General features: G+C 37.5%; 1 protein-coding gene across 3 annotated transcripts in view; it reads right to left on the bottom strand.

Moving 5' to 3' along the window:
• Positions 1–1209: 1209 nt before the first annotated feature.
• The window catches only part of SOCS5 (suppressor of cytokine signaling 5), a 63246-nt gene continuing 36820 nt past the window's right edge, over positions 1210–27635 (bottom strand). For 2 of the 3 annotated variants that reach the window (XM_042932191.1, XM_042932193.1), the window contains one exon: positions 1210–4296. In XM_042932191.1, the coding sequence (XP_042788125.1) occupies positions 2674–4284 (1611 nt within the window). In that variant the 5' untranslated portion in view covers positions 4285–4296 and the 3' untranslated portion in view covers positions 1210–2673. Of the gene's footprint in view, positions 4297–16209; positions 16311–27635 lie in introns of those variants that run through there. The other variant, XM_042932194.1, reaches the window with a different exon arrangement.

Raw genomic sequence — 27635 nt, 5'->3', positions numbered from 1 at the left:
AATTACTTTACTATGAAGATGTGTCCAAACTTCTAAAGAATTTCCTGGTTTGTATTAAAATGCACTTCAAAAAGACCATGAAAACAAAAATTTAGTCGACAGGCTACAGTGGGATTCAGAAAAAGACACAGTGAATATAGACTAAGGTGCAATTTCATGCTGGTGATTTTTCTTTTTTAAAATGTAAGCCACTAATTTTTTAAGAAAAAAATTTTAAACCAAAGGTTGCATATTAATATTACACACAAACTGGAACATGTGACTTTTAGCACAGTGTATACATGCTCACATAAAACTCAAATATTTACACATTTAAAACAATTTCCATTTAACATATGAAAGTTCTGAAATACATAAAAGCATTAATATTTTCTACAAAACTACAATTAGAACATCAATTTGCTACAAGCATATAAAACATCAAGTGTTTTCTTGGAGTTTCAAGTTTCCTCTTTAAAACAAGATCTTGCTTGCATATATAATCTTTCTCCAATAATCAGTAAGGACTTTTTTTCTTTTCCAAGAGATTATTTTCCAGATACATTATAAGCTCAAGAAAACGGACCCAACAGTTATGCAATATAATTATGTCGTAACAACTTAATTGCACATAATGCTTTAAAGTAGGTTTGGATGACGTTCTCGAACACTTTGGTATATGTTCTTCAGGGACTTCTATTAGAAATAACAGGAATTATAAGTCCCCTCAATCCCCATTTTGCTTTAAAAATGGACAAGTCTTTGGTTAAAGTTCTACATTTTGGGCATTTATGACTAATAAAAATGGTCCCCAAACCAATAAATGGCACTGATATATTCTTAGTTCACAAGACTTCATTTAACTTGTTTCTGATAAAGTGGGAGACTAAAGATCTTCATTTATTATAACCGTCATTGATAGCTTCAATCTTTCATTTATAAGCAGAGAAATCAATAGGTTAGTCAATATTTCTCTGTTCATTTTGTGTTATAATCTAAACTGTACAGTAATGTGCAGTAACTATAGATACTGCTCCACAGTGTATGCGATTATGATTGGAAAGATGAATAGCATTAAATTTAGAGTCTGCTTACTCAGAATAAGTCAATATTAGACTGTACAGTAATTCTGCATTAACTATAGTAGGTTGTCAGGTAATGCCTGTTTAAAAACCCCAATACCATTGCATTTATAAGAGAAATTGTTGCAAATGTATAAAACAGCAGATATACAAGGAGAACACCAAACGTACTTTATTAGCACAAAAAAGCAGCCATAACAAGGCACAGCAAGCAGAAACATACATTAGCAGTCAAAGGGTTAGTGTTGCATACAAATATAGCTTTTCTTTTTTTGTAGCCTTGGCAATAGCCATCAGGATGTAAAAGAACTTTCTGTAGCAGCAGGTAAGGAAACCAAGGAGCACTCACCAGTGGTACAGAGCACATGAACAAAAAGACACAAGAATGGATTCGACTAGTGCAAAATGTCTAGGACAGAACTGTAAATTCAGTTCGTTACTAAGAAGCAAACACTAGAACTTGGTATTACTTCCAAAATAGCTCACTCAAGTAGTATTGCATACTATTCTAAGTGACAAAAAGGTGCTAAGTAAAGTTATTTACAGATACAATGGTTGTACAGTACCTTTTAAATCTGCAATGTAGGTTTCAGATTTTCCATTAGAAATTAACTGCACTGAAATTCTATAAATTGTACTTAAGCAATTCAGCTACGAGAGTTTACAACAAAGATATAAATACTGCCATCCAAACTGTTCATTACAGTTTAACAATAATGTCAACATCAGCAACCACTGTAGTTATTGTTATCTGACTTGGTTGGGCATCTTCTAGTCTCATTTCCTTCATGGTTCACAAACTCATCATGGGCACAGAAAGATCCAACTTTAACTAATGAATGATTAGAATGCGTGTATTAACTTAAAAAAAAAATCACACACAGGACTACACTGCAGCTATTCCCAATGTGTTTTAAGTTAAAGCACTCATTAAAAAAAAAATACCTAAGGCCTTTAAATAAAATTCTACTACCAACTTTGTAAGCCTGAAATTTTAAGAACTATTTAGAAAACCTGGTTTATTTAACAGTACCTTTTGCAGAAGAGACAGGGGACTGACTATAAACTACATCAACACTTAAGTGAACTGCACTATGCCCTTGTGGCCAGAAAATTGCATTTTTTTTTTTTCTCAAAGGAAGGCAGTCTTTATTTTTTGGACTTCCAAAGCTTGATTTATAGTAACTACAAACATCACTACTTTTGGAAGGTTATAGAAAAATTCTTAGAAAAAATAACAATTTCAAACATTAGTCACACTGTTGAAATACTCATCCAATATTAATAATTTGTTCTTCAGTAAGAAATAGAATTCTTCATAGCAAATGCCCCAGAGTTGCCTCACTCAATTACTACAGTCATTAAAAACCAAACCGTTAGCTCAATCGACAAAGTGTTTTTGTAGCCTCACTGAACACCTGTAGCTGTCTTCTGTTGTCTCAACAGGCACCACATTCACCTGACTAACAGCAGACTGCATCTGACAGATACTAACACTAAGCCTACATACTGTACTGAAAAAACCTAACACTGATACGTGTGCTTGCTATAGGTGTACTGTCTGATGCACATAAAAGCAGATCTAGTTAATGCCCTTTGGGGGCAGGAGAGTTTACTTTGCCTTGACCGGTTCTCGTTCTAACCAGCGAACTCTAACTTTTTGCTTATAATGATACTCTTTCAAAAAATCCTGCAACATTGATGGTAAAGGCAGCCCATCAATTCCATCATATGTAGTGCATCTACAGATTACAGCACGGCAGATATACTGCAGGCTAAAAGGGAAAGTCCTGTTTAGTGAGATAGTAAGCAATGGTTCAAAAAACATGCAAGAACTGGGATCTTTATAATGTTCTAAGAGTCCTGTTACAGTGGAGGAGTGAAATACACATGGGTCATGGGCATCAAAACTAAAGTTGTGGTTCCACTGTTCAATCCGGGCGTGCAGGGACCTGTTGTAGCGCCGGAAGCTCACGGAGAAGAGGTAGTCCTCTTGCGCAGAGTCCCTGAGCAAGAATGTGCCTTCAGGTTTTCCTTCAAGGAGGGCTTCTGCTTCGTAACGGTCCATCACTCCCCAGTAACAGGGATTCCCTGTAATCTGAAGCAAATCAGGCACGAGGCAGTGTATGTAATCAATCTGTGTATGGACTTTCCAAGCTCCCTGTCTGCTAACGTGGGCATGGCTATCTCCAGACACCTGACGTTGCTTCTGCCTCCGAGACTGTAGACACAGGGTAGTAGTGTCCTCTTCTGAGTCACAATTAACTTGTGGAATTGCAGTATTGTCCCCACTTACTTCGGTCATTCCAGGAGCTAACTTTGGTCCCAGTTTATATAACGGATTAACCTGTGCGGTGGCTTCAAACGTATGTATTTGTGCGTTGGGAGGAGGGTCAACCCCCTCTTCAATACTAAGCCGTCTTCTCTCTCGAAGTCTATCTTCTTCATCTTCTGTAGAAACCAAGGATGGATCAAATGTATCAAAAAACGTTGAGTGTGGGCTCACAGGGGCTGTATGCTGTTTAATCAAATGCCATTTTTGGGCTAAATCTGAGCCGGCAGGAAAAGGGCATTTCTCAAGCATTAATTCAGAAAGGTGTATTTTTCTTTTATTAGAGAAGAGGGGTTTTGACTGCTTGCTGTAAGTTCGCATGGGAAAACACAAGCCCACCGTATCCTGCAACCTCTGTCTCAGAGAGCGACTTCCCACAGTTCTGCTGGACATGCCGTCCATATCGTGCACCGAGCTTACGCCATACCGCCTCTCTCTCCTTTGAAGTCCGCTTCGAGTTCTACCAAACTTTTTATCAGTATCCAATGAACTCTGTGTCTTTGTAGAACAGGAATGTTTTTTCTTCCCACCCCATGGGGCATGCCGAGAGTAGGAATCTCTTCTTGCCAGTCTTGTTCCTGGGGTGACACATGAATCATTATCCTTTTCAATGCTTATTTCAACAATCTGAGGAATTTCAGTGGCACAGTTAGGGTTTCTCCTTGAAGAATTCTTTGAAGGGCTTAATCCCAGTTGTAAGGCAACATTTTCTCTTAAGGGACTGCTTTGTTGCTGAGGAGCTGAGTCTCCTATACTGATGTTTCTCTCTTTAACAGACAGGTATCTGCTGGAGTTCATGTCCACATTTTCACTACGGCTCCCTCCCTCATGACCGAAGAGATTTTGACACCTGTATTTGAAGTTATTCCACATCTTCCCCACTTTATCCATTGATTATAAGATCTAAAGACAAAATAGGAAGAGAGAACACTAAGTTAGGTGGTATGTGCGAACAAAACAGGCAGTTCCCATACACCCCCCCCCCCCCCCCCCCCCCCCCCCCCCCCTTATCGTTGGAAATTTCAGTGATGCGGGTCAGGAATCTGCCCTCCCTTGCCCTGCTAAAGTGGTGAGGCAAACAATGCTGGTAGTGGTAAGGTCTCTGGCCCTTTCATGGCACTCACAGCACCACTAGTCAAACTAGTCCTCACTCACCATTTCCTTTCAGACAGAATACTCAGATCTCATGGGAAAGGAAACAAACCCTCCCAATTAAACTCTGGTTTCTTTTTCCCACGCATCAACCTAATGTCATTATGACACCGACTTTGGTCTCCTTACTACAACTAATTCAGGCACTGGCTCAAGTACTACAAAGGGAAGATATGTTCTGTATTGTTGAAACATATCTGTATTCAACTACTCTGAAGTTGAAATCAGGACATTTGTGTAACACATTAAAATTAGTTCAAAAATCTTTAAGTACTAATCTTCCTGACTTCACTTACCAACTGCTATACTCCACTCATCTGGCAACCTACAGCTTACAGATAAACCACTTGTAAAAATTCAGTATCCTCCCTTCCTATTCTGCAATGTATTGAATTTTATCCACAATCTTGAAGAAGCAGTTTGAGTAGAAAAGAAAATAGGAGGAAAGAAAGAGAATATTTGGATTTAAAAGGAAAGGTGTCTTTCAGCTTCCCAATTCTTAATCCTGGAAAAGCCTAGAGATAACAGAGTAATAGAAAAAGCTATGATACTGCAGTAATTAACAAAACAAATAAAAAATATGCAATTTGGCTTCTTTATTTTTGTTCCTTTAAAAAAAAATCAAAAGCAGATTATCACACTTTACAAATTATTTTACGACTCTAACACTGACAGTCACACTGTCTCCTTCAATAACCTAGAAGTCAACATTAGAAGAAATGGAAAAATGTAAATTTAAAATCAAGTGGTATTGTCACCAAAGGATAGCAGAAACTTTTTTTTTTTTTTTTAAAGTTCTTTCTTTCTATTTTGCCATTTAATGAGTATGGTACTTTTTTCCCCAGAATTTTGTTTTGTTCATGTTTATTATCTCATTATGTTTTACTCTTCCTAGTTTACAATCCTGCTGGAATGTTTTTCTTACAGTGGTGACAGGCATTAGAGCTGACCTTTCTACAACTGTGCCTAATGCTCTTTGTGATAAATAGCTGGATTTTCAAGACGCTGACTAGGGCTAAGACAACAATAAAAAATAAGCTTTATATAGCTTCATTCTAGTTTCTTACAGAAAGGGCTCTTGGACTAATAATGATGCCAACATAGAGAATTTATGCCTATGAAATCATAAAATACACTTTCAGATTATTCTTTATTATAAGCATACTGCTAGGTATATAGCAGTTAATATACAGAGGGGCAAAAGGTGAAAAGCCCATGATCACAGCAATTCCTGGTCTCCTCTTATGTGACCTGTTTTTATTTTGTGAGAAGTTGTGGTTTCTTCTTTTTATCCTTAGCCTGGGCCTTTTTTACATTCATTGTGTCCTTTCCATGTCCTTTCCACTGCCCCCGTCCCACCCTCCTAAAAGTCCTTTTGTTAGACAGCAGATCTCTTAGATTCATCTTCTGATTATATATATTTTCTTTTCAACATTGCATTTCTTTTTCTTTTCTACCGTCTGGAAGATTTCTTTGGTGCATCACTTTGCAACACTTCTACTGCAGTTAGAATGTTTCCTATCACAGCTTTAATTTCCAAGACCGTTTTTCTTATTCTCTGAATGTTCTTTTTAATAACATTCTATTCTAGCTTCTTGGATGAATATTTCATTTCTCAGAGGATACAAATTTTTCAAATGTTTTCTTCTTTTTTTAACACTTTAAATGTTTTTATCTGTTTCTTTCTTTTTTCTCCTTAAATCTTTAGGTCTCTGTTTTTTATTTTGGAGGCTTTCCACAAGTGTCTGATGAGTCCCAGCCGTCCATCACAGATGATGCGGCCACAAACACGCTGATCAGAAGCTCTGTCTACGTGATGGTGCAGGAGGTTGGGTTGGGTACTTGTAAAATGACTGGCTTTCCCTACGAGGTGAGGAGGCAATGAGTTGGTTTTTTATTATGAAATCCACAAATGCCAGGATCTGTAAGTCTTGTCTCCTGGCTGCTTACCCTGGAGAGAAATACTCCAATTTCCTCTCTGGGACATGTCCACCTGACTGCCATGTTCTGAGAACAGGGCAAGGAGAATAGTAGGGTTTTAACCACAATATTCAGACTTTTGCTTAGTCCTTATTTTTAAAAAGGTGTCCTTATTTTCAAAAGATACTCCACTTCAGTCCTGACTGGACCTCTTAGATTAAATTTCTCCAAACTCTAACCTCTAGTTTTACCCTGGTAAAAAACAGCAGTAGTCTCCTGACTGCTAAGGGTAAAGGAGGGCATGTGTGAATCTGAAACATACAGACTTTCCAATACTCCTATGTTCAGCTTCATATTTCACCCTTACCTTCTGAGCTAACTGGTTCCTCTAATTTCTGAGCCAGCACTATAGATTGCTTTGCTTATTTTTAATATCTCTGTCTGCAGCCATTTATATCTGTTTTCTCCATTCTGTTAATTTCTAGCTACCTGCTTCTACTGAAAACCAGTTGATCAATCAGGCTTATTATTACTTCAGTCTCTCATTTGCTTTCTTATGGGTTTATGCCTTATGCCTTCTTTTTAAATTATTATTTGAAACAGAGAGCACACACACAAGCGCGCAGGGGTGAGGCAGAGAGAGGGAAAGAGAGAATCTTCTCTCAATGTGGGGCTCGATCCCACGACCCTGGGATCATGATCTGAGCCTAAACCAAGAGTCGGACGCTCAACTAACTGAGCTACCCAGGTGCCCCCCTTATACCTTTTTTATTCCTTTAATTTTAGTGAGGTTCCGGGAGTGAATAAAGTTAACATGCCAATGTTCAACCTGACATATTTAACTGGAAAGCCCTCTTTTCACTGTTACAGAGAGTGAATAGTACACCACACAGAAAACCCCCTACCCAGATTAGTGATTCTTTCCAAATGGAGAAAACAGCAAATTTTTTTTTTCCTGGGGTGAAGGATCCACACAATAAACACTGGCTGCATAATATAATCACCCGGAAAGCTCTTTACACTACATGATACACAGGCCACCTCCCGAGAGATTGTGATTCAATTGGTCTGGAGATGGGCCTGGACACTGCTGTTTTTTAGAAGCTCCTGGGTGATCCTAGAGTCGAGCCGGAAAACCACTGACCTACTCCAGCCATGGGCTCCAATGGTAGCTCTGAAAGACGTAGGTAGGAGGACACTGCTCTGTAGCGGCTGGAGGGATGGCAGCAGTACTAAGTACACCACCCACCACAATCTCATCACTGGTTCTCTTCGTTTCATTTTTGCCATGTACACAAGAGGCCTATGGAATCTTAGGAAAGACTATCTACAGTAGTGCCTCTTAAACTACCCAGAATGAAGAGGCAGTTTCTTTTTAATTTCACAAATCGATTCTTTTGTAAGACATTCTAAGAATACATTAGAAAAGTGAAATGTGAAAAAAGACGTATGAAACACAAGTGCCAATCTTATTAGATTGAATAGACATAAAATAACTATCAAATAGCTATAGAATATTTTAAATGCTTCTTTTTAATTCCTATACTTAACTTGTCCCAGACTGTTAACAAATAACACTGGCACCAGTTCACAGCCCTCACAGTAGCTCGTCATCTAGAGCTGTGCTGTCCAATACATGGGTTATTGAGCCCCTGAAATGTGGCTGGTGCCATATATTAAAATGATAAATAGTTTGGATATAACTAGCCAAATATATTATTAAAATTAATTTCATCTGCTTTTTACTTTTTTATGAATGAGGTTTTTTCTTTTTAAGGATAAGTGCCAGCAGCTTATTTAAAATTTTATTTTAATGTTTATTTTTGAGACAGAGAGAGAGAGAAAGAGAGAGAAATCATGAGTGAAGGAAAGTCAGAAAGAGAGGGAGACAGAATCTGAAGCAGACTCCAGGCTCCGAGCTGTCAGAGCTCTGTGCTGACAGCTCAGAGCCTGACACGGGGCTTGAACTCACGAATCGTGAGATCATGGCCTGAGCTAAGTTGAATGCTTAACCAACTAAGTCACCCAGGAGCCCCGAAGTTTGTTTTGTTTTTTTATGTTTATTTATTTTTGAGAGAGAGAGAGACAGAGAGACAGAGCATGAGTTGGGGAGGGGCAGAGAGAGAGGGAGACACAGAATCTGAAGCAGGCTCCAGACTCTGAGTTGTTAGCACAGAGCCCGACGTGGGGCTTGACACGAACTACGAGACCATGACCTGAGCCGAAGTCAGACACTTAACTGACTGAGCCACCCAGGTGCCCCTGAATGATGTTTTCAAATGTTTATTTATTTATTTTGAGAAAGAGAGAGAGTACATGTGTGTACATGCGCGGGGCTGGGGCAGAGAGAGAAAGAGCATGAGCAGGGGAGAGGCAGAGAGAGCGAGAGAGAGAACCCCAAGCAGGCTCTGCACTGTCAGCTTGGAGTCCGACGCAGGGCTTGAACCCACAAACTGTGAGATCATGACCTGAGCCAAAATCAAGATTCAGACATTTAACCAGCTGAGCCACCCAGGTGCCCCTGCCTTTTACTTTTTAAATGTGCCTACTAAAAATATTAAAAATTACACATATAGTCCAAATTATATTTCTGCTGCAAAGTACTGATCTGGATTAGGGGTCAGCAAATGATAGCCCAAAGACCAAATCTGGCCTGTGGCCTGTTTCTGTATGGACCCTAGCTGAGAATGGTTTTTACAGTTTTAGAGGGATAAAAAAACAAAAACAAAAAATCCACAAAGAATATTTGACAGAGACCACATGTAGCCTGCAAAGCTTGAAATATTTTCTATTTGGCCTCTTACAGAGAAAGTTTACTGACCTCGGTCTAGAGTATGTCACTGTGGACATCAGAAGAGTAGTATTCAAGAAGTCCAAAAGTCTCTCTTCTCCATGTTTATAAGATAAATTCTGTAGCTATTTATTTCAGCTATACCTGGAAAATGTCCATTTTAGAAAGCAACCAAACTTAAAACCACTTATTATCTCCTTATACGGCTCTTTATAAGCTGTAAAAACAAATGGGACATGTAGAAAACATGGACTTGCCAGGTTATAGAAGGCTGTTTCTAACACTGAACCTCGGTTTCATTTTCACAGAGCATGAAATTTAGTGAATTCCCATTCCTAATCTGGAGACTGTTGCTAGACTGCATCGTGACAAAATATTCTAATTTAAAGAAAGACTATTATGCTTCCACATCCCTTGGGGATAGAAAGTAGATTTTTCTTGACATGGGGAATGTTATGTGGGTGGCTGTAATACTGCAAAGAAAAAAATACTGATAGTGATTCACAGATGAGTCCATGTAAGAAGAATCAGGAAAGCATTTCAACTATCTTAATATTTACAATGTCAGTTTTGAGGTTCTTCTGTTTGTTTTGTTGTTAATTTTTGGAAATGTATTTAGCTGAAACTCTGAGGCCTAACTTACAAGTCCATTACTTTAGGGCTTTATATAAAGTTACACAGGACTAAAAAAGTGTTAAATTTCCTATGTACTGACTCTAGATTACAAGTTCATCATCCATTATAAGACTTCATTCACATTTTTACACCTGCATAGCTGTCCTTAAAATGATCCAAAGCAAATTCCTAAAAAGTCATTCCTTCCCCCAAGGACAATCACAATTTAAAACTGGTTTTATAACTATTGTAAGTTAAAGAGCTTTTGTTGAAAAATGATATCTAACAGGATAAGCTATAAATCAAAATTATAGAAAATCAGAGGTCAAATTCCATTACTACAAAAATTTACATATATAAAAAAAATTAAGGACTATAGTCAATGGCCCTCTTAATGTCAAGCAGTATATGTTACAAAATTTCCACAAAACAAAATAATTTAAACAGTTCCTGGGGTTCATTTCAATGGGACTTAATTCATACTTTATTAGAAATAAATTAAATTCAACAAGTTTTAAGACTACATGGCACACAATAGTGGGTAAAGAAGGGGAATATAACCCAACCCACATCCCTCCGCTATCTATCTCCCTCCTCTTAGTCTATTTAGACTACTTTACTCATGGTAATATCTGTCCAGTGAAAAAAGCCCTTCAGTCACAATAACAAAAATCAAGACAACAGGGACTGATTAAAGTATTTTTGTGCCAAATTCAGGTACAAGAGGAGGTTCAGGAGAAATGAGCTTTGATAGATATTTTGGTGGCACTTCAATAGTTTTTAGAAAGAGATGATACAGTGTTTAATATTAAGAGTAAAACGGAAATCCAGGGATGTATGGCTGTCATAGCTGTAGTCCCGTAAAGAATCTGGGAACCATTTGGGCTTTTAAAAATGTTATTTTTTAATTGTAATTTATACACTCTCTTGTGACATGGTTTGTGTTATCTAACTGGATGCCTGTTTACCTTTTATACTGGTATTTAATATCATGTTTTGTGGGTAATAGATGGTCATATAATTCAACCTTATATACTTTACACTTTTACAACACACATAATATATTAATACAGTAGACCATGTACACGTGCACTCGAAAACTGTGAGGCCCAGGGGCGCCTGGGTGGTTCAGTCAGTTAAGCGTTATGACTCTTGATTTCGGCTCAGGTCATGATCTCACGGTTCGTGAGTTTGAGCCCCACATCAGGCTTCGTGCTGACAGTGCAGAGCCTGCTTGGGATCTTTTCTCATCCTCTCTCTCTGCCCCTCCCCTGTTCACTCTCTTTCAAAATAAATAAATTAAAAAAATATTTTTTAAATGTGAGGTCCAATGATCTAGCACACCCAGATACTTCTGTTCCCACCAGTTGAGTTATACTTTTACAGAGTCAGTTATGTTAGCTTCCAACACTGTCCATGTTATTTATACTTATTATTGTAACAATGTGATTTAATTGTTAATTAACCTACTGAAATGTGGAGGAATGGGGAAGACTGAGTTGAAGGACTCTGAAATAATAAAAGGGAGATACCACTGTTGAAATAGGTATAAGCAAGAAAATAGTAAAAGAAAAAAAATCAGAAAAAATACTGCAAAGATCTACAAGGAATTCTAAAGTCAGAATGCATGATCAGAGTCTGAATTCTTGTTCTACCTAAAAAACCCAAACTGGAAATCTTAGATGATACATACAGGATATGGTTTCTACAAGATAAGTAATATGGAACTGCAACTAGTGAACCTACTCTCAAAGAAAAGATCTTGGCCCTTAATAAAAAATCTGGCAAATGAACATGCAGTCTTATTCTTGAAATTAGAGTAAAATATTTAAGGTATGTATCCCTTCTTATGACTTCTTCCTTTATTACACTTTGTAGGCCACTGGTCCTAAGTGAATCAGATAAGAGGTCTTCCTCAATAACCATTTAATTAAAATTTACAGTAGTGCCAAGAGGGTGTAGTACAAAGCCCTAGGAGTAGAGACACGACCTAGTTTATGGTGATGGTGAGCAAAGACAACGTCTCTCTGAGGAGGTGATAGTTCAAAATTTTGTCCTGACAGATGAATCAGGACGGTTCTATAGGCAGAGGGAACAGCATTTGCAAAAGTCCCAAAGCAGGAGTGAGCATGGCCTGTGTAATGGCTACATGAGCAGAGACTGGCAAGTGAAAAGACGAGTGTATAGGTGAGGCTGGTGAACTTTGGAATCAATGAAATGAGAATAAGACAGAATGCTAATACTGCACTGAAGACTACTGCAGCAGACAAGTAGGAGCTCAACTAGGATGGTGATGGTAAACATGAATATGAAATGTTGAGAAGTCAAATCTATAGGAGTAATGACTGATTGGAAATGAGGAATGAAAAAGAGGCAGATATCAAAAATAACTGCCAAGTTTCTGGCTTGGGAATTGGGAGTATAGAGATGCCATGACAGAAACAGGAAACACAACAGACAGAACAGTTTGGTAACTGAGGGTTGGAGAGAGTAACAACTTTAAGTTAGGAAATGCTGTAGTTAAGACAGTTATTGAGATATCTAAGTGAAGCTTCATTGGTCCATAAATGTACGTTCATATAATGCATTACTATACGTATAGCAGGCATGATAAACTACGGTTGTTTGCATCTATATGTGAATCTCAAAAACATAATGCTTAGAGAAAGAAAGGATATAGATGATACCTACATGATGAATCAATTTACCTTTTAAACAGGCAAACCCCCAAATATATTGTTTAGGCATACCTAGATATATAATAAAAATGTAAAAACCAGGGAAATGGCTCCCTATTGAGGGGAAGGATACAGAATTAGAAAGAGGCACTTAGGGAGCTAACATGGTTGGGGGGTGCTGGTTGGCTTAGGCAGTAAAGCATGCAAATCTTGATTTCAGGATTGTGAGCTCAAAACTCCACATTGGGCATGGAGACTACTTTACATAATAAACGAACATGGGGCGCCTGGGTGGCTCAGTTGGTTAAGCATCCGACTTCAGCTCAGGTCATGATCTCGCAATTTGTGAGTTCCAGTCCCACTTTGGACTCTGTGCTGACAGCTCAGAGCCTGAAGCCTGCTTCCGATCCTGTGTCTCCCTCTCTCTATGCCCCTCCCCTGCTTGTGCTCTGTCTCTCTCTCTCAAAAATAAACATTACAAAATTTAAAAAGAAAACAAACAGATAAATAAATAAAACACTGGTAATTTCTATTTCTTAGACTGGGTGATGAGTACATGGTTTTATTTATTAACAGTTCTTCAGACTGCACTTACATTTTATTCACTCTTTCCTGTGCATGATACATTGTATAACAGGAAAAATTTTAAATTATACAGGCCACATTTTGGCCACAATGGGAATTAATAACCAGGTATTAAACAAACAAAAAAACCACTAGGAAAATATAACTCTTAAGTAAAAGAGGAATCCAAAACTGAAAATTATAGACCATTAAGAAAACAACGTATTCATATATTAGAGATTTTTTTCTGCATGGAAATTTGGGGGTATTTATCAAAATGCTCTTACTTTTAATTTGGAAATTATAGATTTTAAACTAGATGGTTACCCTAAAGCAGGCAGAGTTAAAAAAAAAAAAACAAAACAAAAACAAAAAAACACAAAAACCAACAACCAGAACAAAACTCTAAACAGATTTCTCCAATGTAGTACAGGTGTCGACAAAACTTTTTCTGTAAAAGGGCCATATAATAAGTATTTTAGGTTTTCCAGCCCATACATTCTCTGTGGCAACTACTGAACTCTGCCATTATAGCCTGAACATAGCCACAGAAAATAAGTAAATGAGTAAGTACGACTGCATGTCAATAAAACTTTATTTGTGGTCAATGAAATTCAAATTTCATGTCATTTCCACTTGCGACAAAATTCTTTTTCTTCTGATTTCTTTTTCAACCATTTAAGAATGTAAAATTTATCATTACCCTCAAGGGTTGTACAAAAACAAGTGGCAAACCAGACCTGCCCTAAGGGACATACTTGGCCACCTCTGATATAACACATTATAACACCTTTGATATTATATTTACTAAAACTAATGGTTATTCTATGGAACAACTTAGGGAAACAATACCTTAAGAGGATAATCTTAAATTTGTAATGATAAAGGTATATGGATGGTTCCTAGAGCATAACAGCAAAAAAAATGGGAACTATTTCTTATAAAAATGAAACATATACATATTAAGGAAGAATTAAAGCACTATATAAACATATCAAAACAAGTCTAACCTCACCTGAAATTCCACCACTCAGAGATAACCACTGGTTATGTTAGTATATGTTCTTTTTTATACAAGAAGCTATACATAAGATTCTTTAATAATTAAAAAAATCTCCTTCACGTTGGTGGCTATAGCCCTTCTCATTTCTTGAAAAATGTATTTTTATTTAATTAGCTATGTCAGAGATGGGATCAGATGAGTAAAAGAGAAAAATGTCTAGCAGCTATGTTTTTTGAACCAACAAATAAATCCAAGAGTCTTTGAAGTAAGCAATAAAACATCAAACAAACAAACGTCTAGCAAGCTGAACAAAAGAACAGTGGTGACAAGGATGGCTGAGGATGATTTCCATTACTGAATGCTAACCATGTGCCAGGTACTGATATAAAAATTTTGCTTCTCCCAACAACCCCGCGAGAAAAAATGATCTCAACTTTATAGATGCAGAAATGAATACAACAGAGAGATTAGTAATATCCTGGATGTAAGTTTCTTCCATTATTATCAGTCTGTTCAGGTTTTCTAGCTCTTCTTGAATACAGCTTAGAACTGTACACTAACAACTCTAAATCCAGGTAGTGTTATGACAAAGCTCTTTAAAACCTATAGGAATATATCATTTCTATATTTCTTCAACTATTACAGAACAAGGGTGGAACTGATATTAAAAGTTGACAAAGCTATGGGGGCACCTGGGTGGCTCAGTGGGTTAAGCCTCCGACTTCGGCTTGGGTCATGATTTCACAGTTCGTGAGTTCGAGCCCCACGTTGGGCTCTGTGCTGACAGCTCAGAGCCTGGAGCCTGTTTCAGATTCTGTGTCTCCCTCTCTCTTTGCCCCTCCTTGCTCCCTCCCTTCCTCTCTCTCTCTCAAAAATAAACATTAAAAATATTTTTTAAAAAAAGTTGACAAAGCTAACACATACATACTGAAAAGAAAACTACCGCTTGTTCCATTTTAATTGTAATGAGTGAAACAATAATCTGACCAAAAGAATGCTGAGTAAAAGGTATATTCACAGGCTTACTGTGAATGTTTTACATGTTCTAAAGCATCCATGTTTCTCCCCAGGCTTCATGGTACAAATGTGGTGGTGGGGTAAAATGGAAGTAACAAGAAAACTGATGTTTTATATAAGAAAACTATGTATTTTTTGTAGTTCACATGTTTCTTTTGCCATTGTTTCATTATTTGTATAACTTCTTCATTTACAAAAGAAATATGTATGCCTATCTACTATGAAAGTCCTAACCCTTTGTATAGGCTTGTGTGCCACTCAGAAATGTTCTGACATTATTCAAACTAATGGATCTATGTAAATAGGTTCTACTTTTCTAGAATACTAGCAACAGTCAGTTAAGAATGTGTTTGAAACCACATGCCTAATTTCAAGAGATGAAATTTAAGAAATTCTTACATTTCTTCCTGCATATTAAGAGAAATACAGTAGCCCATTTTTTTTTAATTTTTTTAAAAATATATATTTTTTAACGTTTATTTATTTTTGAGACAGAGAGAGACAGAGCATGAATGGGGGAGGGTCAGAGAGAGGGAGACACAGAATCCGAAACAGGCTCCAGGCTCTGAGCTGTCAGCACAGAGCCCTATGCGGGGCTCGAACTCACGGACCGCGAGATCATGACCTGAGCCGAAGTCGGAGGCTTAACTGACTGAGCCACCCAGGCGCCCCTACAGTAGCCCATTTAAAAAAAGAAGAAAAAGGGGACATCAAATTAAGAGTCAAGTCACAGTGTCAGACTACATTAATACTTTCTTCAAAAAGATAACTGAAGGGCTATTTCTTTTTTTTTTTTTTTTTTTTAATTTTTTCAATGTTTATTTTTAAGAGTGAGAGACAGAGCACAAGCAGGGGAGGGGCAGAGAGAGGCAGACACAGAAACTGAAGCAGGCTCCAGGCTCTGAGCTGTCAGCACAGAGCCCGACGCAGGGCTCAAACTCATGAACTGTGACATCATGACCTGAGCTGAAGTCGGACGCTTAACCAACTGAGCCACCCAGGCGCCTTGAAGGGCTATTTCTAATAAAAAAACAAGTAAATAAAATTTGTATCTCCGTTTCTCAAATTTTACTCACACAATTCTAACTTCCAGTGTGTAGGAGGGTGCTGCAGGCCATCAAAATCCCATTCTTAAACCCAAATCACTTGCAGAGATGCTGCCTGCCCTTTGCTTCCAGCAGCATAATGTAAAGGGCACAGGCATGAGACAGTCTATGAGGAAGTGGAGCAGGATACAAGGTTCAAGTCCAGCTTTACCACTTTAGAATGCTGCGAACTTGGATGTATTCATACTTGGATGAATTTCTGAACTTAAATGTCCCTCTTGGTAAAATGAGGATAACAACACCTACCTCCTGGGTTGGATATGAGGATCAGAAACCACATCTATTAAAGCCTTTCACATGTGAGACACTCAAAAGACAGGAGGCTTCAAAAATGCTACCAGTACTATCTAGCATAAAGTTTTAACTTTTAAATAATTCTCCCATTCAGTTCTGGGTCATGGCAAAATGTCAGTATCTGTCAATGTACAGTATCTGTCAGACTGTAAATTCTATTAACCATTTCAACTTCTGTATTATTTCCTGGGAAACACTACAGGGATTTCAATGTTCCAAAGCAGTTGAAGCTATAGTTCATCTACAGCCTAAACTGAACATAGTTAATCTGCACAGTACTGGGCAAGGCCCAGAAACATAGTCCTCATTCATTTATTTTTTGCTCTAATATTCCTTGTTAATCTATAAAAACAGTGCCACAATATTACCATATAGACACTGCATACTAGAGGAGCATAAAATCCTAATAAGTTACACTTCATTTTTCATGGATAAAGTATCTTATGTAATAAGCTAACAAATATACCATTCACTGAAACATTTCTTATCTGGCCAGCATTACTGGCAGACCGTGGTGGAACACAACGAACATATGCTTTAGCTTCAGAGAGCCCGAAAATCAAATTCAAGCACTCTGCTAGCTGTGTGAAATCTAACTCTCAGCCTTTCCATCTAAAAATAGGAACAATTAGCCCTCTCTTACAAGGGTTTTTAAGAGGATAACATGATACAAGGTAAGTACAGCTGAGTAGATCACAGGGGCTCAAAAATGGTAGCTTTTGTTTTACAACCACTCCAAAGCAGGAGAAGGTACATGTTGGTGACAGTAGCATAAAGCAAAGCTGTTTTATGTCTATGGAGAGGTAATTGGTGAGTTAGTCTTTCCTTCACCTCTTGCCTCAAGGGAGGCCGCTTCAGTTAGGCAAATCAGGCACCTTCCCTAAGCGCTGTGACAGTGTGTGATTAGTACTGTAGATACTGCCTCTACATGCATACAGACACGTGACATCAACACCCCTGTCCCCCCATCTCCCTTAACACCAAAAGGCAGCTACAAACAAACAAACACCAACAAAGCAAAACAACTCTCTGCTGAAGAATTTGGCAGAGCAAGTTACTAGGCTGGCTAGTCTTAATCCAGAAAAGAATCTCTGATTTGGGAAAGTGCTTAACAATGAGCTCCTTGTGATGGTGCTAATAATTCACAAAGAATATTCAGTTACTAATGGTAAATGAGTAACTGTAATCTGGACCATTTCCTTCTCCAGGAAGGGTAACCATTTTATAACCCCAGCAGTTTAGTATCACAAGAAAAAGAAAGACTCTAAGGACTAAAATAAGATGATTTTTTTTTAATAACAATACTTTCCTTTTACCCTTTTACTTTTTGTCTAAAACTACTGAGAATACATGTATCCTCCTCGTATAAACTAAAGGGCACTACTCTCTTCTATGCCAAATTTTAGGCCTGAAGAAAACTAAGGGTCTTCAAATAATTTGATAGCTTGTAATGAATCTAAGAAAGAAAACAAACATAATTAGGACAACTTTCCTTTTTTGATCTAGATTCTCTACCAGCTTAAGAAAGAAGAAAATTTAAACATCTTGAAATCAGTCTATTCTTTAGAATATTTGGGAGGGATCTTGGAAGAAGTAAAGGCAAATAAGGATACCATTTAAACACTTACGAAAACTAATATCAGGAAGAACACTTTGACCAAAATTACAGACTAGGAACTCCAAGTAATACACCCCAGTTTTGTGTTATCTATTACCACACAACATACAATTTTATTTAAAAAAAAGAGGACAATTAAAAAATCTTTAACTTGCTAAAAGAACAGAAATAAAACCTTATCTATCAAAAGCTGAGAAACAAATAAGCTGAAAAGATGATTAAAAATATACTCATTTTAACATTTACTGATACTGCATGTGGAAGACATTATACTGAAAGTTCACATTCTCAGATGAGAATACTTGCTTGATACATATTTACTCTAAGCTGACCCGCATTTTAAACAAACTTTATTCTCTGTTTACCAAGTATATAGCAGTTAGAAACTCCAAGTTAGAAACGGGGCCCGGGGTTAGTGTGCCCACACACTGACCAATCAAGAGAAGACCAAAACCCTTAGAAAGCACAATAGTCTAGGGTCACAAACTACAGGGATGAATACTGTAAGACATAAGGGGAACAAACGGAGATATAAAATAAAGATTTATGGGGTAAAAGGCCATTATGAAAAACTTTAAGCCAATAAGTTTAAAAAGAAGAAATGGCTAGATTCTTTGAAAAAATATAAATTTCCTAAGCTGACTCAAGAAGAAATTAAAAAATCAATAGCCCATAACCCTTAAAGACTTTGAGTCAGTAATTAAAAATCTTTGCACAGGAAAGCACCAACCCAGACAAACATTCCAGGCAGAAGTCACTCTAACAACTGTGATTTCTAATCACTGGTGGCCAGAGCAAGAGCTTAGGGTGAAAAGAAAAGCGACAGCCAGCACAATATGGCTAGAAGAAGAAATAAATGCATACTAATTGGAAAGGAAGAAATAAAACTGTCCATTCTCAGATGACGTGATTGTTCATATAGAAAACCTAAGGAATCTTAAGGAAGGAAGGAAGGAAGCAAGGAAGCAAAGAAGGAAGGGAGGAAGGATGGTCCTTCCAGCAGGGTCACAGGATACAAGATAAACACACAAATCAAATCATATTATCTATATGCTAAGTACAAATATATCTATATACTAACAACAAACAGTGGAAACAGAAATTAAATGACTTGCAACAAAGAAAATGACCTTAAAGGGCAAGAAAACAGACTGATATTTCTGTTAAATAATTCCTTTAACCAAAGTCCTAACTTCTATATGCTCCAGAGGATGAGATTAAAATGGAAAGGGGAAAATATGCTAGAGTTACCACTGTCTTCGTGCTTCCCTAGGGAGCAATGAACCGTAAGAATGTGGTCTACAGTCCAGCCCATAGCCGTGACAGGTCTGTCTGTTCTATCTCACTGCCCCTCTTCCAGGTTCAGGCTTCAGCATCATTTGCACGTCTGAGTTGTAACAGCTACCTAGCCTATCTTCCTCCACTCCCTGCCCTCTGAACATCTTCCATAGTATTGATTCCAGGATTTTAAGCAGTTAAGAACAAAGTCTAGGTACTCTATATCTAGTTACTTCCTCCATACTTTAAGGACTATGCACCAAAGGAGCAACAAACAATAGTTCTCAGTATCATAACTTAGGAATACAAAGGTAACTAACATACCTGAAATTGTAACACTTGGAGAAAAAACGTGACCAAATGGTTGTTTTTATGTGTATAAGGAATCTCTCTCTAAAAAGGAGAATTCCTTCGAAACTCTTAGGAAAAAAATTAATATTGCAAATAGTTAAAAATGTAAATAAACAACCAGAAGAGATCTGTGAGGAGTCTTTCATGGGAGATGTTGAAGAGGATAAGCAACCCTCTGTCTCTAGCCAACCCAGGTAGTCTTTCTTCCACAAGCAACTGAATTAACTAACCTCAAAGGGCTATTGATTTTTTTTTTTAATGTTAGAATTAAAAAAAAAAAAAAAAAGCATAGCATTCCACAAAGAGAGTAACATTATTTAAGATCTAGCAGCAGCACAGCAGTTACAGTTCTGATTCCTGATCACACTATTGTCCAATTAAAAGTGTAATCCTAACACCCAACGTACAGAGCTGTCTAAATAGTCTCATTACCCACAGCTAGTCATGTTTCAGTCAAGTGCTGATTTAATGCTCAAACACTACAAGTCAGTGCTAGCTGCAAAAATACCTAATAAAAGCCATACTGTTCTGTCAATACAAACTCCCCCCATCTCCCGTCTCCCCCCAAAAAAACCTTCCTACAGAGTTAAGGGAATATTTACTTCCCATAAATATAGCTTAAAATGGGGGTTCTTTTTACAAATAGAGAAAAATAAATTTAAATAGTTTCAAAGATGAATCAAGCAGTTTCAAGTACAGTTAATTCTCATATTCTCCACCCTGTCAAATAATAATACTCTAATTTTCCCCTATGTCAAATTTTCCAGTTAAATACTTGGATCTAATGTGAATGAACCACTCCACAATTTCTATTTCTAACTAGAAATCACAAATATATGTGTCAAAATCTGATTTTCAGAAATCTTGATTATTATGTTCAAACACCTAGTTTAAGGAATATCAAACCATCCACAAAGATTTTCTATGCTCTGTACCTAATCAAATTACTTCAATATGTGGTCTGCATTATTTTGACTTCCTACAGATATACTTTACTGGAATTACAACTTAATATTACACCCTCAACTTTTATTAAGAATTTATAAAATGGGGCATCTGGCTGGCTCAGTCAGAAAAGCATGTGACTCTTGACTTCGGGTTATGAGTTGGAGTCCCACGCTGGGTGTAGAGATTACTAAAAAAAGAGAAATAAACTTAAAAAAAAAAAGAATTTATAAAATAAATGGCCTGTATTATTCCATATTCTAAAAAATGGTATCTGTCATATAAAGACCCACACAAAAAAACTCCTCTTTGACTTTACTGCCAAGACTTCTCTCTCTCAAAAAAAAATCAATATGCTTCCTTTAAGCAGACAATGAAAAACAAAACTTATACTGTTCCTCCTCTCTTCTGCTATTATCAACAGGAAACCCACACGAAAGACCTTAGTTTATAAGTTTGTGATTGACTTGGAGATCCTCCTTCTACTCCCGTACATAAGGCTAGATCAACTATCATTATACTAAATGTTCAACCATAGGTTTATTATTAATCATCTTTTTTCCTTCTGTTTGGAAGTAAATGGGAATAAAAATACAGCTAACAGTCAAATTTTCTGAAACTTGAAAACTGTGCTTCTGGGTCTATAATTTAGTCATCTCAAATGTTCCTATAAAAGGAATGGGTGAGAATTTTAATGAAGTAAATAGAAGGAACCATATGACCTCTCAAAGAAGAGATGGGAAAGCCTATTTAAACAAAATGCTGAAGAAAGAAACCAAAAGGAAATCCAAATACTTAATGATATAAAATTTTAAACTTTGGTTAACCAAAAAAAACCCCACAAACGAAATTAAAGGACAAATGACATACTATACCTTTAGACCATTGGTTTCACAATTAGAAACTTATTCCAAGAAAATAGTCAGGTAAGGACATAGATTTACATACAAAAGATAGGCCTCATAACATTATTTTAGCAAAAATTTGGCAATAACTGTATTGTTTAGTTAATAGAGAATTTGTTAAATAACTTGTGCTACTTTCATATGCTGGAATAACAAAAAGACATTAAAAACCATGTCTCAGGAGTTTTTAAAATTTTGGAAATCTTCAGGATATTAAACGAATATGGACATAAAACAGTACATCTAAATTTACCTCAACATACACATATACATATAAACATATATTTACTAAAGAGATTATGCATAGGAAATACTAATGGGGTTATCTTGGGTGGGTTTTTTTTATTATAATTTCATTTTTTTCCTTTTCTGTATTTTCGAAAACATTACATTCAAATGTATTCATTTCCTAGTTGGAAAAAAAATGCTATTGAAAAAGGAAGCAAATCTTGAAAAAGACCAAACTAATTTCATATTATAAACCCAGAATTTTGTGTAAAACACATAAGAAATAAACAATGAAGTATTAAAAAAACACTTTTTAAGAAAAGGTGGGGGGACAATGAGGAAGGAAAAAGTCACACAAAGACGGGGGGTGAGAGAGGTCGGCGAACCAAATCAATGGGGAAAGGAATAATACAGAGAGAGATCTCCACAAAGCCAGCCTGATTTTCTCAAACAGTACTAAGTAACACTGGATTGGGGGGAAAAAAAACCCTTTCTAAAAGAGTACCAATAATAAGTAATGTGCATTTTTTGGTACATGGAGATACTATGTATAGGACAACCAACAGAAGTAGATTATGCGATGCCATCAAACAATACCACTTTTGACACAGCTGAGGTCAAAAGACAAGTTTCTAAAATGTAATCAAAAGGAGAAGGGAATAAGCAGTGGTAGCAATGGTGTGTATTCCATTGCCATGAAAACATTCTCAAGTTGTTAATCAAAAAAGTAGCACTCTGATATGAATTCAACTCTTCTGTATCAGTCTCTTCTGGCTGCAGAGTACGGACATTCACTTAGGTTGGCAAATGTCATCGTGCATGGTGGGGGCCAAGGACTGGTTCTAAGTATGAATGTGAGGAAAAGGGAAGTAATAAGAATTCTCACAGAAATCCAACAACAAAACCAGTAACACAAGTGGGGGTAGGTCTCAAGGACACTGGACCTGAGAACCTGGTCTGGTCCCAAGGCTGCCCTAGGGGATGGAGCAGAAGGAGTTGGTGAGTCCTCATTCTAGTGTCCCTGCTATTGTGGTGACTCAGCAACTCCCTGGGTGCCAGCTTTTGGTATCTGATTTGCCTCCAGCCACCAGCTGGTCTCTCTGCTCCTACAGTCTAAATTTTTTTTAACCCCACGGCCACCACTTTGTCATACCTTTTGCTAATTCTTGGTGCATTACAGGTCCCTCCTATCTCCTTCTCAAATTCTGCTTCTTTCCACTGCTTAACTGCAAAATCTTTGACTTTTTCTACGTTCTGTGATCCAACATCATCATGTGTCTCCTTACAGCAACCACCACTCCCTTCTACTTGTCTACCCTGAGTACATCCAGACAGAAAATTAAAAGTTAGGTTAAAAAAAATTTTTTTTAATGTTTATTTATTTTTGAGATAGAGAGAGCGAGCAGGGGAGGGGCAGAGAGAGAGGGAGACACAGAATCTGAAGCAGGCTCCAGGCTCTGAGCTGTCAGCACAGAGCCTGATGCGGGGCTCCAACTCACAAACTGCGAGATCATGACCTGAGCTGAAGTTGGACACTTAACCGACTGAGCCACCCAGGCGCCCCAAAGAGTTAGATTTTTTTAACCAGCCAATGAGATCTGTGGGAACCTGACTGGTTGGGCTGGTTCCCATCTGGACAAAACTCTCTGTGCTAGTGCACCCAGCTGGCCAGCGGCTGACCTATAACTGGCGCCTCTGATTTGGGCACCCACACCATTCCAACCACCTACAGCCAAATAAGAGAAGGTCATTTATAATGTAGAGCACAGCTGCCTTGGTTTACTCCCCCGGCAAATGTTCCCCTTAGACATGACTGGGAAAAGCAGGAGCTGAAACTGCTCTGTGACAACACATAATAATATAGAGATGTTTAATACTACTCCAGAATCCTACTCTAGAATTTCATAAATCATGTTCTTTGGATTACTAGTATGCTATAAAATATCAAAAGGCATTCTATACATAAAGCTTCCAGTTTAAGTAAGATAATGACTGAGCTCTCTGAGAGAAGATAACTTCCTGGGCATTAGTGCCCAGACTTATTTGACAATGGCTACCTTATTAAGATTAGATAGGACACTAATGTTCTATCAGTTTGGAAAATGCTATCTTATAGTGCTACAACTTTGCCCACCATCCAGAATCCACCTCATTAGTTTCAAGAAAGCAGGGACTTTGTTTTGTGCCACGTTTGGTATGTATTATATGCTCAATATATGAATGTTTGTGAAGGTCATTAACAAGGAGGCTGAAGGAAAAACAGCAAATAGGAGGCTAAGCGGGGGAAAAAAAATCAAGATCAAGAGGATACCATATCTGGTAATGACAGACTAGGATTTTTCAGACCAAACCTCCTGCTGAAAACAATTAAAAATCCCTAAATACGAAAGAAAGAAAGAAAGAAAGAAAGAAAGAAAGAAAGAAAGAAAGAAAGAGGAAAGAAAGAGAAAACACCACCAACAACCAAAAACCCCAAGCCCCAAAAGCAACTTAAAGTAAAAAGCTGACAAATTGGTGGGAAACTGCCAGAAAATTCAAGGGGCAACTGGGACCCCAGAGAGGTAACAGGACCCCCCTGAAGACACTCTGGCCCTGAAGGCATTTGCAGGTAGAACACAGCAAATAAACCTCACAGGGTGGGGGGAATGACTGTCAGGGTAAACATGCCTCAAAAGGTGGAGAGTATAAGGGAACTCTTTCCCACATTTACCTGGGACCCCGAAGGGCTATAATCTTAGGTAAAGGTAAACTGTAACAAAACCTAAACCCTAATCCCAACCCCAGGGGATTGTAGGGAAGGTTGCTTTAGCCCAGAGAAAAGCAAGAGAAAGGAAGCATGGTGGGTAGGAAAACCAGGATACAAATCCCTAAGACTTTGTCCACCCCAGACAGGATTTGCAAACAGGGTTTGCAGTCTGGGTTTGCACGGCATATTCATGTGGTGGAGCAAAATGGGTACAATGGATTAGAGAAATAAAAATATCATACATATAGCATATGGATGAATGGCACAAAAATCAGTCAGACACAAAAGACTCCATATTGACATATATACATATGCCTGCACATATGTGTACAAAAGGGCAAAAATACACTACATCATTCAGGGATGCACACACAGGCAGTAAACTTTACAGAGAAGGAAAAAATGATTATCACCGAAGTAGAAATGTTACTTCTGGGAGATGGGATAGGGTAGAGAGAGCTGGGCTCTGATCGGGAAGGGGCACTGGCAGGCACTGTATGTGGTTGAACACGGACAGTGCTCTACTTCTTAATCTGGGTGGTGTGCTTTTTAATCAGTCATTAAAATGACCCTTTATATTTTATTCACTGTTCAATATATATGTATATTTCACCATAAAAAGGGAAAACAAAGAGCAAAAAGGCAGCATACATGAAGGAACAAAGAAAGCAGAACGCAGTATTTGTTGTAGGCATTAGCAAAGTGCTGCTAACAACCACCTCAGGAATCTTTAGTGAAACTCAAGTTAACAGTCCATCTCTACACTAGACTATCGTTTCCCTTATTATATTACCTTTATCATTAGTGTAACATGCTACATCTTAAGACAATTTCTAATCTAATTGTAAGAGAAACACTCCTTTGCCAAGTTTCTTTTCCTACTTGACTCCATATGGTTATATATATTTTGCTATATACACAAAGAGCCATTCCGAGAGAGAAAGCCATAAACATTTGGCACAGCAGATCCAACAAAATGTTCCACTAAAGAAAAACATGAAATATTCAATTACATACTGGCAGATTACTTCTAATGTTATGAAATTAAACTACACGTTAAGGAGTTAATTCAATAACTTACAATAATACTTAAGTACATAACTCTCCGTGGCATGATGGTATTCTGCCACAATACTGATTTATTCTAAGATGCTGTTCCTTATGAAAGAACCTAGGTTCTTGCCCCTGTTCTGCATCCCATTAGCCATGTAAGCAATTTGGATTCCACTTTCCTATTTAACAGCGTGGGAGAAGAACTTCAGTTTCCTGGGTGTAATTTATGAACTATTTAACTTAGTCCCTTTAGTTGAAATGAAGCTAATGGGAAAAAAATTTGTTTGATTTTAAGAGTTTTCACATATATGTAGAAGCTGTAAGAACATGTGTTCTTGCCTTTACCGTTAGTATTTTCTAGGACCAATTCTTACCTCGTCAAGTATAGCTGGATGTGTATGAGAAGCACACTTCCAGACGACCCATTCCACCCACTTTTCAGTCCCAATAGCCTAAAAAGTCTGCCTCAATTTGGCTATTCCCAATTGTACTTCATATTCACTATATCTAAAATTATCTTAAGATTCTTCCCCAAATTGGGATATCAGTACTCATTTTCTACAGAATTTCTCAGAAAAATTTTATTTTACTCTTCTTCCACTTACCACCCTTATATTTAATGTTACCTAGTTCACCAGTTTCTTTTTCCAGAATGACTCTCACTGCCAGTAGCCTTGTCCAGATTTCTACTGGCACACTCCTAAACTTCCACAACACCTTAGTCTCTCCTCTCTTCCTAGCCTCTTAACACTGCTAGACTCATCCCCTTTCAGGAACAGTCAACAGTCACATGCAGCATCTTTTACCCGACTTTCACTTGCTGCCATCCATCATTAAGCCCTGTTTAATCCCAACTTAATTCTTTTTCCTCTGAAACACCTTCACTACTCTGTAGTTCGCCATTCAATTCAATGTTTAATGTCTATACCAAGCTCTAATTTCTCAAAAAGGGTTTACTGCTAACATCACAGTTTGTTCTCTTCTGCTCAGATTGTTGCAGGCATGTTAACTGTATCTCTATAATGGTACTGTGAGATTCAAAAGACAAAGAAGTCTTCTACTTCTTTTGGTAACTCAAAATACCTAGGTGAGGGATGGGAATTTATATCCAGATGTTTTTGGAAAAGACAGAAAGGTATCAGAACCAATGTACTCTATTGTATTCTGGCTCTTCAGTCTTGGCTCAAGCAACGGAGTGAATCAACTGCTGGCTCGTAAGGTGGCTAATCAAGTCTGATTCACCATTTTGCCAAACTGACCAAACAATCAGCAGCAACGGGAAAGTGTTTTGAGATTCTGCTTCAACCACTGTACCTGTACTCTACTTAGAAAACTAATTGAAAGCTTGATCTGAGAATTTTAGTAAACGTATTAGAATACTATTTGGACTATGTGACCAGTTGGATAGAGGCCAAAACCGAGAATTTTCTAGGCAGCAGTCATATTACTGGCAATCAAATATTCAATCATACTTGTCACTAAGATAACTTCCACTTAATAACAAAGGGGGTCAGATGATAGGAACAGAGCTAATTTTCCTTACTCCACCCTTCTTATTCTTCTTCAATGCTAGAGAATTTAATAAAAGCAAACCACCAACCTACAGCCATAATTTCTTTCTCATGGTCCAGTGACAGTAAAATCTCTGTATTTTGTTTATTTATTTTATCTCTACACCCAATGTGGGGCTCAAACTCATGACCCTAAGATCAAGAGTTGCATGCCCCTCTGACACAGCCAGCCAGGAGCCCCTAAAATCTCTATATTTTAAAATGATAGGGACTCACAGGATGTACTCTCCTATGGCTTTAACATATAGCAGGAGACTCTTAATTAAAATGAAATCTAACCTTTTCTTGTGAAAAGCCACTTATGCTTCTTTCTAATTCCACTCTTGTACCCATTTTCCAGATTTCACACCACGATGTTTTTCATAATTTTATTTTTTAGCTTATACTTCAGAAACTGTGATTGGGAG

Source organism: Panthera leo, chromosome A3 (assembly GCF_018350215.1).
Source record: "Panthera leo isolate Ple1 chromosome A3, P.leo_Ple1_pat1.1, whole genome shotgun sequence".
NCBI lineage: Eukaryota > Metazoa > Chordata > Mammalia > Carnivora > Felidae > Panthera > Panthera leo.
The sequence above is the reverse complement of the archived record's forward strand: the minus strand, read 5'-3'. Positions and strand labels throughout refer to the sequence as shown.